This window comes from Moschus berezovskii, chromosome 2 (assembly GCF_049115385.1).
Source record: "Moschus berezovskii isolate FMDL1 chromosome 2, NW_MosBer_1.0, whole genome shotgun sequence".
Taxonomy (NCBI): Eukaryota; Metazoa; Chordata; class Mammalia; order Artiodactyla; family Moschidae; genus Moschus; species Moschus berezovskii.
In genome coordinates, this window is record NC_142461.1 from 89,914,272 (window position 1) to 89,929,452 (window position 15,181).

Sequence of the window (15,181 nt, forward strand, 5' to 3'; positions counted from 1 at the left end):
TTCAGTTCAGTCATTCAGTCATATCTGACTATTTGCGAACCCATGCACTGAAGCATGGCAGGTCTCCCTGTCCATCCCCAATTCCCGGAGTTTTCTTAAACTCAGGTCCATTGAGTCAGTTATGCCATCCAACCATCCCATCCTGTCATCCCCGTCTGCTCCCAACTTCAATCTTTCCCAGGAGCAGGGTCTTTTCCAATGAGTCACTTCTTTGCATCCGGTGGCCAAAGTATTGGAGTTTCAGCTTCAGCATCAGTCCTTCCAATGAATATTCAGGACTAATTTCTTTTAGGATGGACTGGTTGGATCTCATTTCAATTAAAGGGAAAATCAAGAGTCTTCTCCAACACCACAATTCAAAAGAATCAATTCTTCAGTGCTCAGCTTTCTTTATAGTCCAACTCTCACATTCATTACTACTGGAAAAACCATAGTTTTGACAAGATGGACCTTGTTGGCAAAGTAAAGTCTCTGCTTTTTAATATGCTGTCTAGGTTGGTCGTAACTTTTCCTCAAAGGAGTAAGCATCTTTTATTTCATGGCTGCAGTCACCATCTGCAGTGATTTTGGAGCCCAGGAAGGTCTGTCACTGTTTCCACTGTTTCCCCATCTATTGCCATGAAGTGATGAAACCAGATGCCATGATCTTAGCTCTGTGAATGTTGAGTTTTAAGCCAACTTTTTCACTCTCCTCTTTCACTTTCGTCAAGTGGCTCTTTAGTTTTTCTTTGCTTTCTGCCATAAGGGTGGTATCATCTTCATCTTTGAGGTTACTGATATTTCTCCTGACAACCCTGAATTCGGCTTGTGCCTCATCCAGTTCAGCATTTCTCATGATATATTCTGCATATAAATTAAATAAGCAGGGTGACAATATACAGTCTTGACATACTCCTTTCCCAATTTGGAACCAGTCTGTTGTTCCATGTCAAGTTCCAACTGTTGCTTCTTGACTAGCAGATTTCTCAGGAGGCAGGTCAGATGGTCTGTTATTATCATCTCTTTAAGAATTTTCCACATTTGTTGTGATCCACACAGTCAAAGGCTTTGGCATAGTCAACAAATCAGAAGCAGATGTTTTTCTGGAACTCTCTTGCTTTTTTGATGGTCCGATGGATGTTGGTAATTTGATCTCTGGTTCCTTGGCCTGTACTAAATCCAGCTTGAACATCTGGAAGTTCACGGTTCACGTACTGTTGAAGCCTGGCTTGTAGAATTTTGAGTGTTACTTTGCTAGCATGTGAGATGAGTGCAAATGTGTGGTAGTTTGAGCATTGTTTGGAACTGCCTTTCTTGGGGATTGGAATGAAAACTGACCTTTTCTAGTCCTGTGGCCACTGCTGAGTTTTCCAAATTTGCTGGCATATTGAGTGCAGCACTTTCACATCATCATCTTTTAGGATTTGAAATAGTTTAACTGGAAGTCCATCACCCCCACTAGTTCTGTTCCTGTGATGCTTTCTAAGGTCCACTTGACTTTGCATTCCAGGATCTGTGAATCTAGGTGAGTGATCACACCATCATGATTATGTGGGTGGTGTAGATCTTTTTTGTATACTTCTTTTGTGTGTTCTTGCCACTTCTTAATATCTTCTGCTTGTGTTAGGTCCAAACAATTTGTGTCCTTTACTGAGCCCATCTTTGCATGAAAAGTTCCTTTGGTATCTAATTTTTTGAAGAAATCTCTAGTCTTTCCAATTCTATTGTTTTCCTCTATTTCTTTCAATTGATCACCGAGGAAGGATCTCCTTGCTATTCTTTGGTACTTTGCATTCAAATGGGTATATCTTTCCTTTTCTCCTTTGCCTTTAGCCTCTCTTCTTTTCATAGATATCTATAAGGCCTCCTCAGACAGCCATTTTGCCTTTCTGTATTTCTTTTTCTTGGGGATGGTCTTGATCACTGAACAAGTCACGAACCTACATACATAGTTCTTCAGGCACTCTGTCAGATCTAATCCCTTGAATCTATTTCTGACTTCCACTGTATAATCATAAGGGATTTGATTTAGGTCATAACTGAATGGTCTAGTGGTTTTCCCTACTTTCTTCAATTTAAGTCTGAATTTGGCAATAAGGAGTTCATGATCTGAGCCACAGTCTGTTCCCAGTCTTGTTTTTACTGACTGTATAGAGCTTATCCATCTTTGGCTGCAAAGAATATAATCAATCTGATTTCGGTGTTGACCATCTGGTGATTTCCATGTTTAGAGTCTTCTCTTGTGTTTTTGAAAACGGTGAATGCATTGTGACCGATGAATTCTCTTGGCAAAACTCTATTAGCCTTTGCCCTGCTCCATTCTGTACTCCAAGGCCAAATATGACTGTTACTCTAGGTATTTCTTGACTTCCTACTTTTTTGACAATCCCCTATAATAAAAAGGACATCTTTTGTGTGTTAGTACTAGAAGGGCTTGTAGGTCTTCATAGAACCATTTAACTTTACCTTCTTCAGCATTACTGGTCAGGGCATAGACATCGATTATTGTGATATTGAAGGGTTTGCCTTGGAAACAAAAAGAGATCATTCTGTCGTTTTTGAGATTGCATCCAAGTACTGTATTTTGGACTCTTTTGTTGACTATGATGATTATTCCATTTCTCCTAAGGGATTCTTGCCCACAGGAGTAGATATAATGGTCATCTGAGTTAAATTTATCCATTCCAGTCCAGTATTTTTAAAAGCATAATTAAACATTTTCTTTTAAACAGAAGGTATGAAAGGTCTGACAAAGGAATGTTAACAACATTTAGTTTTTGCTGTAAAAAAATGTAGTTCTGGTTAAGCCAGGGTAGAAATATCATACCCATTCCAAACTAGATTCCTCATGTATATACACACTTAAGAAATATTAAATGTTCATGATAAAAAAACTAAATATACTAGGACTATAAGGAGACTTTCTCAACCTGTTAACATCCACAAAAACCCACAGCTAATATCATCAGTTCAATTCAGTCGCTCAGTTGTGTCCCACACTTTGTGACTCAATGAACCGCAGCTCTCCAGGCCTCACTGTGCATCACCAACTCCCAGAGCACACCCAAACCCATGTCCATTGAGTCGGTGATGGCATCCAACCATCTCATACTCTGTCGTCCCCTTCTTGTCCTGCCCTCAATCTTTCCCAGTATCAGGGTCTTTTCCAATGAGTCAGCTCTTTGCATCAGGTGACCAAAGTATTGGAGCTTCAGCTTCAAAATCAGTCCCATCAATGAACACCCAAACCTGATCTCCTTTAGGATGAACTGGTTGGATCTCCTTGCAGCCCAAGGGACTCTCAAGAGTCTTCTCCAACACCACAGTTCAAAAGCATCAATTCTTTAGTGCTCAGCTTTCTTTGTAGTCCAACTCTCACATCCATACATGACCACTGGTAAAACCACAGCCTTGACTAGATGGACCGTTGTTGGCAAAGTAATGTCTCTGCTTTTTAATATGCTATCTAGGTTGGTCATAACTTTCCTTCCAAGTAGTAAGCATCTTTTAATTTCATGGCTGCAGTCACCATCTGCAGTGATTTTGGAGCCTAAATAAATAAAGTCAGCCACTTTTTCCACTGTTTCCCCATCTAATTGCCATGAAGTGATGGGACTGGATGCCGTGATCTTAGTTTTCTGAATATTGAGCTTTAAGCCAACTTTTTCACTCTCCTCTTTCACTTTCATCAAGAGGCTCTTTAGTTCTTCTTCACTTTCTGCCATAAGGGTGGTGTCATCTGCATCTCTGAGGTTATTGATATTTCTCCCAGCAATCTTGATTCCAGCTTGTGCTTCATCCAGCCCAGCATTTCTCATGATGTCCTCTGCATATAAGTGAAATAAGCAGGGTGACAATATTCAGCCTTGACGTACTCCTTTTCCTATTTGGAACCAGTCTGTTGTTCCATGTCCAGTTCTAACTGTTGCTTCCTGACCTGCATACAAGTTTCTCAAGAGGCAGGTCAGGTGGTCTGGGATTCCCATCTCTTTCAGAATTTTCCACAGATTACTGTGATCCACAGAGTCTAAGGCTTTGGCATAGTCAATAAAGCAGAAATAGATGTTTTTTCTGGAACTCTCTTCCTTGTTCCATGATCCAGCGTATATTGGCAATTTGATCTTTGGTTCCTCTGCCTTTTCTAAAACCATCTTGAACATCTGGAGTTCATGGTTCATGGACTGCTGAAGCCTGGTTTGCAGAATTTTAAGCATTATTTTACTAGCGTGTGAGATGAGTGCAACTGTACGGTAGTTTGAGCTAACATCATACATCATCTGTTCAGTTCAGTCGCTCAGTCGTGTCCGACTCTCTGCAGCCCCATGAATCACAGCATGCCAGGCCTCCCTGTCCATCACCAACTCCTGGAGTTCACTCAAACTCATGTCCATCGAGGTGGTGATGCCATCCAGCCATCATACATCATACTCCGTGGTAAAAGACTGAACACATTTTCCCAATATAAAAAATGGTCTGCTCTTGCTAGCTTACTTAGTATTATACTGAAGGTTCTGTTCACGGCAATAAGACAAGAAAAAGAAATGAAAGGCATACAGATTGGGAAGGAAGAAGTAAAACTATATCTCTTTGAAGATGACATGATCTTATCTACAGAATATCCAAAGGAATAAACAAAAAATACTATTATAAATGAGTTTAACAAGGTTAGAGAATAGAAGATTAATATAGAAAAATCAATTTCATTGAGATACACTAGGAACAAATAAAACATAAAAGAAAACAATTTCATTTACAACAACAACAACAAAAGGAATAAAATACTTTTCAATAAACTTCCTGAAAGAAGTGAAAAACTCTGAAGATAATATTAAACTAAATTGACACTTGAGAACATTTAGGAAGACATGAATAAAATTAGGATTCCATCTATCTAAAGATTTACAGAGGTTGAAATTAGAAAGCAGCAAAGACACTTTCCCCTTGACAATGGAAAGAGTGGTTCTTCACACATAATAAGGGGAGAATTCACGATAAGAAGATGATTGTTTCTCTTATCACCTTTGCATGGTAACAGGCCTTCAGAGTAATGAAAATATACACTAACCTGTGAAACGTAGTCTGTTTGTATTAAGTTGCTACTCTTTGATTTACGACTGCTCATTTCCACAAACTGAAATCCTTTAAAAAAAAAACAATAAAAACTTTTAGCATGAATATAAGGATGACTGGCTTATAGAAATTAAGAATTTTATTATTATAGACTCAAGCTCTAAAACATGAAAAAATTTTAAATTTCTAAAACTTTAAAACTTTTCAGTTGAACCTAACTATGGGAATCATTTAATAATATGTAAATAAAACCATTATGTTTATGTGTACAACTTAAAAATACACAGTGATATATGTAAGTTATTTCTCAAGAAGAAAAAAAAATCTCAACAGCTCCTCTTTGCCTAACAACTACAGGTTTATTTGACATTCCCATTTCACATTTTAGATGGTTCTTATAATTAGTCCTACCTTTCTTTTCAATCTAGTATTCAGCTTCCTTTCTCTGCCTTTAAAAACAAAATCAAACAAAAAATAACAGATGCGCTTCCTTTGTATAGAATGTTTCTCCGCACATTCATCCCACAGGATCATCTGTTCCAGAAAAACTTTGCTTTCTTGCTCCACTCATCAATCATACACAGTCATTACAAGACTAGGTAAAATGTTTCTTCTGCAAACATACAGAACTGCCTGTACTTCTCTTTATTCATAAACATATCATACTAAACAAAATTTTATTGTCAGCGCCACCAAATTGAGGATATTTAAAAATTCCAAGCATTAACTGGAATCATATATGGGTGTGTGTGTATGTATATATATATTAACAAAAAAAAAAGTTCTGGTAAATTCCCCTTGAGGGCAATATATTCATAAATAAATACCTTCAGCTAAAAGATCTAACTTTCTCACTAGCAATTTTCTAGAGAAGTACTTCACTAATCAGGTAATAATAACTTAGCCAGGAACTGTTAGAAGTGTCTTGAATTTATGATCTCATTTAATCCTCAGAATAATCCTATGGAATAATCCTAATACCTCTTTCAGATTAGAAGACACAGAAAGGATAAGAAACCTGACCAAAACCTTAACAGTAAGAAGGTCAGAGTCAGGATTTAAACCCAATCCAGTTATACTTCATTATACATAACTATTATCTATCTATCTATATATATACACACACACATATAAAATACATATACATTATATACATAGTTATAAGTATATATACTTGATTATATATAACTGCTACTTAATCACCTGATTTTAAAAAGCACAAATTTCAATAAATTGAAGGAAGATCTGCCTGGGATATACTATATACTCATCCTTACTAATTTCATATACTGACATTTGGACAACAACCTTTGGAATTAGTTTTTATAGGACAGCAGCAGAGCAATGCTTTGACAGATAGCAAGCGATCTGTACCCTCCCTTACAGTATAGCCAAGGCCTAAGCCCCAAAAGGATTCTGGCTCCAGGCCAGAATAGAGTACAAGAAGAGAGTACTCTCCTGATGTTTTGGTTCCTTAAGCTTTCCCTCTTAGGAGAAAAGTGGTTTTCTCAGCTGCCTTAGGGCACCTTTTAGCAACCATTTCTCTATTCAAGGCACCTTGCTTGACAATCTTTACACTGGTTATTTTAATTTTATCCTACCAAATTTTTTTCTCTTAAATCAGAGTTGTGTGTGGGGAAAAACCCTTTCAGGAACATGAAATTACACCTTCATTCTGATTTAAGATACCCTTGACTGTGAAAAAGGTCTGAAATCACAGGAAACAATGAAAAATAGAACAGAGAAAACACCAAATGCTGGTAATCATGAAGAGAAGGTAGATCTCACATACGACTGGTGAGAATGTGAAATGTTACAGCCATTATGCAAAGTTTCTTTTGGCCATTTCTTATAAACAAACATACACTTACCGTTTGACACAGTGATTACACTTTTGGGTATTTATATCACAGAAATGAAAATTTATGTGCAAATGAAAATCTGTAATATAAGTCTCAATAATAAGTTTATTTGGAACAGCCAAGAAACTGAAGACAATACAAATGTCCTACAATGAGTTAATGGGGTTAAAGAAATGGAAACATCCACACACTGAGGTACTATAACTGAGGCAAAAAAAAAAAAAATAACCACTGATACGTGCAATAACTTCGATGGCTCTCAAGGGCATTATGCTTTGAGAGAAAAAATAAAGGCTGATCACAAAAATATTACATATTGCATGATTACATTAAAAAATTCTTGAAATGACAAAATTATTATAAAGATGAAGAACAGATACATCATGGCAAGGAAACAGAACTGAGGAATGAGTATGATTATAAAACGGAGTTACATAAAGAATTTTCATTGTAATGATGAAATAGTTTTGTATCTTTATTGCAATGGCACAAAAATCTACACATGGGATCAAGTCACAGAGAATTAAACAGACACACAAAAATGAGTACAAGTAAAACTGTTGAGAACTGAACAAGGTCTGCAGTTCAGTTAACAATATTATACCAATGTCAACGTCATGGTTTTGACCTGCAATATCATAAGACGTCACTTTACAGAGAATCCAGGTGAAGGGTTTATGGAACACTATGAACTATATTTGCAACTTCTGTGAGTCTATAATAATTTCAAAATAAAAAGTATAAGAAAAATAAAAGTCTAATTATACAGTTTCTTTCAACTGCTTAAACACAAAAGAAGAGAATAATATTATATGCCAATCAGTTCAGTTCAGTCGCTCAGTCGTGTCCGACTCTTTGCGACCCCATGAATCATAGCACGCCAGGCCTCCCTGTCCATCACCAATTCCCGGAGTTCACTCAAACTCATGTCCATCAAGTTGGTGATGCCATCCAGCCATCTCATTCTCTGTCGTCCCCGTCTCCTCCAAACCCCTCCTAGCATCAGAGTCTTTTCCAGTGAGTCAACTCGTCGCATGAAGTGGCCAAAGTAGGTAATATTATTATCTGCCAACAGATTATTAAATTATATTTGACTGAATTCCTCCTCAAATTTTAGAGTGGATCATAAAGGCAATGCCAAAGAATGCTCAAACAACCGCACAATTGCACTCATCTCACATGCTAGTAAAGTGATGCTTAAAATTCTCCAAGCCAGGCTTCAACAATATGTGAACCGTGAACTTCCAGATGTTAAAATTGGTATTAGAAAAGGCAGAGGGACCAGAGATCAAATTGCCAACATCCACTGGATCATCGAAAAAGAAAGAGAGTTCCAAAAAAAACATCTATTTCTGCTTTATTGACTATGCCAAAGCCTTAGACTCTGTTGATCACAATAAACTGTGGAAAATTCTGAAAGAGATGGGACTACCAGACCACCTGACCTGCCTCTTGAGAAACCTGTATGCAGGTCAGGAAACAACAGTTAGAACTGGACATGGAACAACAGACTGGTTCCAAATAGGAAAAGGAGTACGTCAAGGCTGAATACTGTCACCTTGCTTATTTCACTTCTATGCAGAGGACATCATGAGAGATGCTGGGCTGGAGGAAGCACAAGCTGGAATCAAGACTGCTGGGAGAAATATCAATAACCTCAGAGATGCAGATGACACCACCCTTATGGCAGAAAGTGAAGAGGAACTAAAGAGCCTCTTGATGATACTGAAAGAGGAGAGTGGAAAAAGTTGGCTTAAAGCTCAACATTCAGAAAACTAAGATCACGGCACCTGGTCCCATCACTTCATGGCAATTAGATGGGGAAACAGTGGATGACTTTATTTTTCTGGGCTCAAAATCACTACAGATGGTGATTGCAGCCATGAAATTAAAAGACACTTACTCCTTGGAAGGAAAGTTATGACCAACCTAGACAGTATATTAAAAAGAAGAGACATTACTTTGCCAACAAATGTCCGTCGAGTCAAGGCTATGGTTTTTCCAGTGGTCATGTATGGATGTGAGAGTTGGACTACAAAGAAAGTTGAGTGCAGAAGAATTGATGCTTTTGAACTGTGGTGTTGGAGAAGACTCTTGAGAGTCCCTTGGACTGCAAGGAGATCCAACCAGGCCATCCTAAAGGAGATCAGTCCTGGGTGTTCATCGGAATGACTGATGCTAAAGCTTAAACTCCAATACTTTGGCCACCTGATGCGAAGAGCTGACTCATTTGAGAAGACCCTGAAGCTGGGAATGATTGAAGGCGGGAGGAGAAGGGGACAACAGAGGATGAGATGGTTGGATGGCATTACCAACTCAATGGACATGGGTTTGGATGGACTCTGGGAGTTGGTGATAGACAGGGAGGTCTGGCGTGCTGCAGTTCATGGGGTCACAAAGAGTTGGACACGACTGAGAGACTGAAGAGAACATGGGACTCTTATTTCTTACTGATAATACGATGTTACTGTTCTAAATAGGACTAGACACAAAGTGTAAAAAAGATGAAGGTCTATGCTTTATGAAGTCATTACTCATGTTGTCATCAAATGAAAAATAGGTTTCTACAATTATTTAGGTGCATAAAATTTGGTAGAACCTACTATTTTATTTTAACTATAAAGAGGAGCAGTGAAAAGGATAATCCCAAAGAATAGCTCACTTAATATTATTTCTTTAGAGTTTATACTTCCTACATTATTGGTTTCTGGTAGATCCTCCTCTAAACTTACATTTTGCTCAGGAGAATAAACCTAATTTTCAATTTCAGAGTTTCAAGTAATAACTGGTCTAATTTAAATTGCCTAAAAAAACTAAAACCAATCTACTCCTGTAACTAGCTGCTTCTCTCCTGCTTTATATCACCATTATTTCTTGATTGGAAATCTATGCCAGCTTTCTTCTCATCTGCAACTCTTACGCCCATTTTCATGTAAGTGAAAGTATTAGTCACTAAGTCCTGTCCAACTCTTTGCGACTCGCTCAACTGCAGGCTTCCCTCTCCTTCACTATTTTTTGGCGCTTGCTCAAACTCATGTCAACTGAGTTGGTGATGCCATCCAACCATCTCATCCTCTGTTGCCGTTTTCTCCTCCTGCCCTCAGTTTTTCCCAGAATCAAGGTCTTTTCCAATCAGTTAGCTCTTCGCATCACGTGGCCAAAGTACTGGAGCTTCAGCTTCAGCATCAGTCCTTCCACTGAATATTCAGGGTTGATTTCCTTTAGGATTGACTGGTTTGATCTCTGGCTGTCCAAGGGACTCTCAAGAGTCTTCACAACTTGAAAGCATCAATTCTTCAGTACTCAGCCTTTTTTCAGGTCCAACTATCACATGTGTACATGACTACTGGAAAAACCATAGCGTTAACTATATGGACTTTGCCGGGAAGTGATGTCTTTCCTTTTTAATATGCTGTCTAGGTTTGTCACGGCTTTCCTTTCAAAGAGCAAGTATCTTTTAATTTCATGGCTATAGTCACTGTCCACAGTGATTTTACAGCCCAATAAAATAAAACTTGCCACTGTTTCCACTATTTCCCTATTATTTATATTTAAACTAATTACCGATAAGGAATTCTTTCATCTTGCTATTTGTTTTCCATATGTCTTACAGTTTGTTTTGTCTCTCATTCTCTATATTACTCACACATCTCTTTGACAAAGGAGGCAAGAATATATAGTGGAGAAATGACAGTCTCTCCAGTCAGTGGTGCTGAGAAAGCTGGACAGCTGCATGTAAATCAATGAAGTTAGAACACATCCTCATACCATACACAAAAATAAACTCAAAATTGCTTAAAAATTTTTATATTAAGACCTAACACCATAAAACTCCCAGAAGAAAACATAGGCAGAACATTCTATCACGTAAATCGTAGCAGTGTTTTCTTAGCTCATTCTCCCAAGGCAACAGAAATCAAAACTAAAATAAGCAAATGGGACCTAATCAAGTTTATAAGTTTTTGCATCAACAAAACAAAAAGACAACCTATGGAGTGGCAGAAAATTTTGCAAATGACAATGGCTTACTTTCCAAACTCAATGACAAGAAAAAAAAAATCCCAAAACACAATAAAAAAAAGTGGGTAGAAAGACCTAAATAGACATTTCTCCAAAGAAGACATACAGATGGCTAACAGACACATAAGATGCTCAACATCATTAATTATTAGACAAATACAAATCAAAATTACAATGAGGTACCACCTTATACCAGTCAGAATGTCCATCAGCAAAAAAATCTACAAACAAATGCTGGAGAGGGTGTGGAGAAAAGGGAACACGCCTACATTGTTGGCGGGAATGTAAATTGGCAATAATTATGCTGAACAGTATGGAGATTCCATGAAACTAAAATTACAGCTGCCATGTGACCCAGTAATTCTACTCCTGTTCATATATCTGGAGTAAACTCTTAATCAAAAAGATACATGCACTCCCATGTTCATGGCAGCACTGTTCACAATAGTCAAGTTATAGAAGCAAACAAAATGTCCATCAACAGATGAATGGATAAAGATGTGTTATATATGCTCAATGGAATACTATCAGCGTAAAAAAGAATGAAATAATGGCATTTGCGACAATATGGATGGACCTAGAGATTATCATACTAAGTGAAAAAGAAAGACAGATATGAAAGTCAGAAAGAGAAAGACAAATACGTTATCACTTATATGTAGGAACTAAAATATGACACAAATGGGCTTTTTACAAAACAGGAACAGACAGACTTTCTATAGAAAACAAATGTATGGTTACCAAAGGGGGAAGGATGTGAGGGGATAAATTAGGACTAGCAGATACAAACGACTATATATAAAATAGATAAACAGTAAGGTCCTACTCTGTAGCACAGAAAACTGTATTCAATATCCTGTAATAAACCATAATGTAAAAGAATCTGAAAAACAATATGTATATATATGTATAAATGAATAACTCTGCTATACACCAGAAACTAATACATCATTAAAAAACAAGTATACTTTAATTAAAAAGAAAGATATAGCAGGGGCTGACTTTGTGATTCTATTTTATACAACAATTGTTATCTATATGATTTCTTTTTGACTTTCCAAAGTATCTATGATAAACCTGTTACTTTTTAATGAGTAAAAATATTATTTTATGGTCTGAAAAATATAGATGCCTTATAAAAAGCATAAACTGTACATATACACATTTGAAGAAATGGATTGTCAGCCTTGAACTTCTGGAATACTAACAATTTTCTTTCAGAATGCATCTTTCTGCTATTTTTATTCCTTTAGAGAGAAGTCCAGTGATGACTTTGATGGCTTTTTTGACGTTCACAGCATTTTTTTCTTGCCTCTTGAGACTATATGAGCATTGTACAGGTGTTACTAGATCTAACAGCTACTTTTAAGTTGTATAATCTTCGCCAAGTCATTTAAAATATCTCTGTACAATTTCCACTTTTATAAAAGGTAGACTCTATGTACTTTATGGGCTCTTTCATCACTAAATCTATGAGTTTATCCATTGTTTTATATTTGTACTGCCTTTCCTGCTCTTTATATTTATATATCTTATGCAAATCACTATCTCCTCTTGAGGATAGAGAAAAACTTTTATATTTAATCTTCCCTGTAACACTTGTCAAATGGCCTTATAATAAGTAAACATTCACAAAATACTTGTTAGATTAAGTTGATTCAGAATATTACAAATTAACCTGGAACTAATTGGTTGTCTCACTAAATATAATACAAGGAGGCATTTATACAGAATCGGTATTTATTTACTCTCTTTTCAGAATGCATTTATTTGCTAAGCCATTTGAAATGTCATTCCCAGTAACATTTGTGTTTCAGTGTTATCAAAATGTTTCTTAAACAGTATCTGAAACTGAAGCCAATAACTCACATATATATGCCACCTATATATCAGTTCAGTCGTTCAGTCATGTCCAACTTTGAGACCCCATGGACTGCAGCACGCCAGGCCTTCCTATCCATCACCAACTCCCAGAGTTTACTCAAACCCATGTCCAATGAGTCGGTGATGCCATCCAACCATTTCATTCTCTGTCGTCCCGTTCTCCTGCCTTCAATCCTTTCCAGCATCAGGGTCTTTTCCAGTAAGTCAGTTCTTCGCATCAGGTGGCCAAAGTATTGGAGTTTCAGCTTTAGTATCAGTCCTTCCAATGAATACCCAGGACTGATCTGCTTTAGGATGGACTGGTTGGATCTACTTGCAGTCCAAAAGACTCTCAAGAGTCTTCTCCAACAGCACAGTTCAAAAGCATCAATTCTTTGGCGCTCAGCTTTCTTTATACTCCAACTCTCACATCCATACATGACTACTGGAAAAACTATAGCTTTGACTAGACAGACCTTTGTTGACAAAGTAATGTCTCTCTTTTTTAATATGCCGTCTATGTCGGTCACACCCTCTTGATGAAAGAGGAGAGTGAAAAAGTTGGCTTAAAACTCAACATTCAGAAAACTAAGATCATGGCATCCAGTCCTATCACTTCATGGCAATTAGATGGGGAAACAGTGGAAACGGTGTCAGACTTTATTTTTTGGGGCTCCAAAATCACTGCAGCTGGTGACTGCAGCCATGAAATTAAAAGACGCTTACTCCTTGGAAGGAAAGTTATGACCAACCTAGACAGCACATTAAAAAGCAGAAACATTACTTTGCTAAGAAAGGTCTGTCTAGTCAAGGCTATGGTTTTTCCAGTGGTCATGTATGGATGTGAGATTTGGACTATAAATAAAGGTGAGCGCCAAAATATATATATATTTATACTTATTACTTGGAGAATCCCATGGACGGAGGAGCCTGGTAGGCTACAGTCCACGGGGTCGCAAAGAGTCGGACAAGACTGAAGCGACTTCACTTTCACTTTTCACTTTCACTTTCATACATATACGAATATACATAATTATATATGTAATATTTCTGTAATTTACTATTCTTTTACACTTGGTAGGCTTTTTTGAGGGTCATGGCATGTAATTGGGCTTTTCTGGTTTCTCAGTGGTAAAGAATCCAGATGCAATGCAGGAGACAAAGAAGACGTGGGTTGCATCCCTGAGTCGGGAAGATTCTCTAGAGAAGGAAATGGAAACTGGCTCTAGAATTCTTGCTGGGGAAATCCCATGGACAGAGAGATCCCTGGTGGGATACAGTCCACAGGGTCACAAAGAGTCAGAAATGATTGAGCAAATGAGTACGCATGCATGCAAACATGTGATTACTCAATATTTTAAAATTTAGCTAAATACTTGATTTAACCTAACTGGTCTACTTTTTTTAACAGCTAGTTTTCCTGTGGACATTCTCTACTGCCTAACATTCATTGCTTCATCACATATTTTCTTAAAAACCAATTATGTGCCAATATTGCAGTACTTAAGAGAGTCCCTTATACTGCAAGGAAATCCAACCAGTCCATTCTAAAGGAGATCAATCCTGGATGTTCATTGGAGGGACTGATGCTAAAGCTGAAACTCCAATACTTTGGCCACCTCATGCGACGAGTTGACTCACTGGAAAAGACTCTGATGCTGGGAAAGGTTGGGGGCGGGAGGAGAAGGGGACGACGGAGAATGAGATGGCTGGATGGCATCACCGACTCTGTGGACATGAGTTTGAGTGTACTCCGGGAGTTGGTGATGGACAGGGAGGCCTGGCGTTCTGTGATTCATGGGGTCGCGGAGAGTCGGACACGACTGAGCGACTGAACTGAACTGAATTTGGATACAAAGATAACATGGTTTCTGAATCTTTCTTTCAAGGAGTCTGTGGTCCAGTGGAGCAAACATAAGTAAACAAAGTTACTTATATCACTGTGTGGTAATCAGAAAGATAGCACTTCCGGGACACAGAACCCTCAGATTTTTCCCAGAATAAGAGTGCATAGGGGTGTTAGAGAAAGTATTCAAGAGGAAATAATATCTCAACCAAGAGGTAAGTTTGGAGTGAGTCAGGGTATAGACAACTTTTGATTCTTCCAGGCATCATATTAAAGAGAAAAAGTCAGTGGGCTAAAGTGGGAAACTAGTCACTCAGAATCTTCCCTTTAAATGATGTTAGGCAGTTTGGAAATGACAATTTTGGGGATGAAACTGATGGGTTTTTACGTGAAAGTGGAATTCCCTAGCAGCTCTGGGTTTGATCCCTGAGCAAAGAAAATCCCCTGGAGAAGGGAATGCCTACCTACTCCAGTTTGCATAAGAAAGCCTTCTTAAGTGAACAATACAAAGAAATGGAGAAAAAAAAACTCAAGAAAACTG

The 15,181-nt window shown here is 37.8% G+C and overlaps 1 protein-coding gene across 2 annotated transcripts in view; it reads right to left on the reverse strand.

The window, feature by feature from the left end:
* The window catches only part of ORC4 (origin recognition complex subunit 4), a 97,578-nt gene that overhangs the window by 51,437 nt on the left and 30,960 nt on the right, over positions 1–15,181 (reverse strand). The window contains exons 2-3 of one of the 2 annotated variants that reach the window (XM_055398924.2): positions 5,461–5,498; positions 5,045–5,118 (exon numbers count right to left, since the gene is read on the reverse strand). In XM_055398924.2, the coding sequence (XP_055254899.1) occupies positions 5,045–5,101 (57 nt within the window). In that variant the 5' untranslated portion in view covers positions 5,102–5,118; positions 5,461–5,498. The remainder of the gene's footprint in view (positions 1–5,044; positions 5,119–5,460; positions 5,499–15,181) is intronic. The other variant, XM_055398922.2, reaches the window with a different exon arrangement.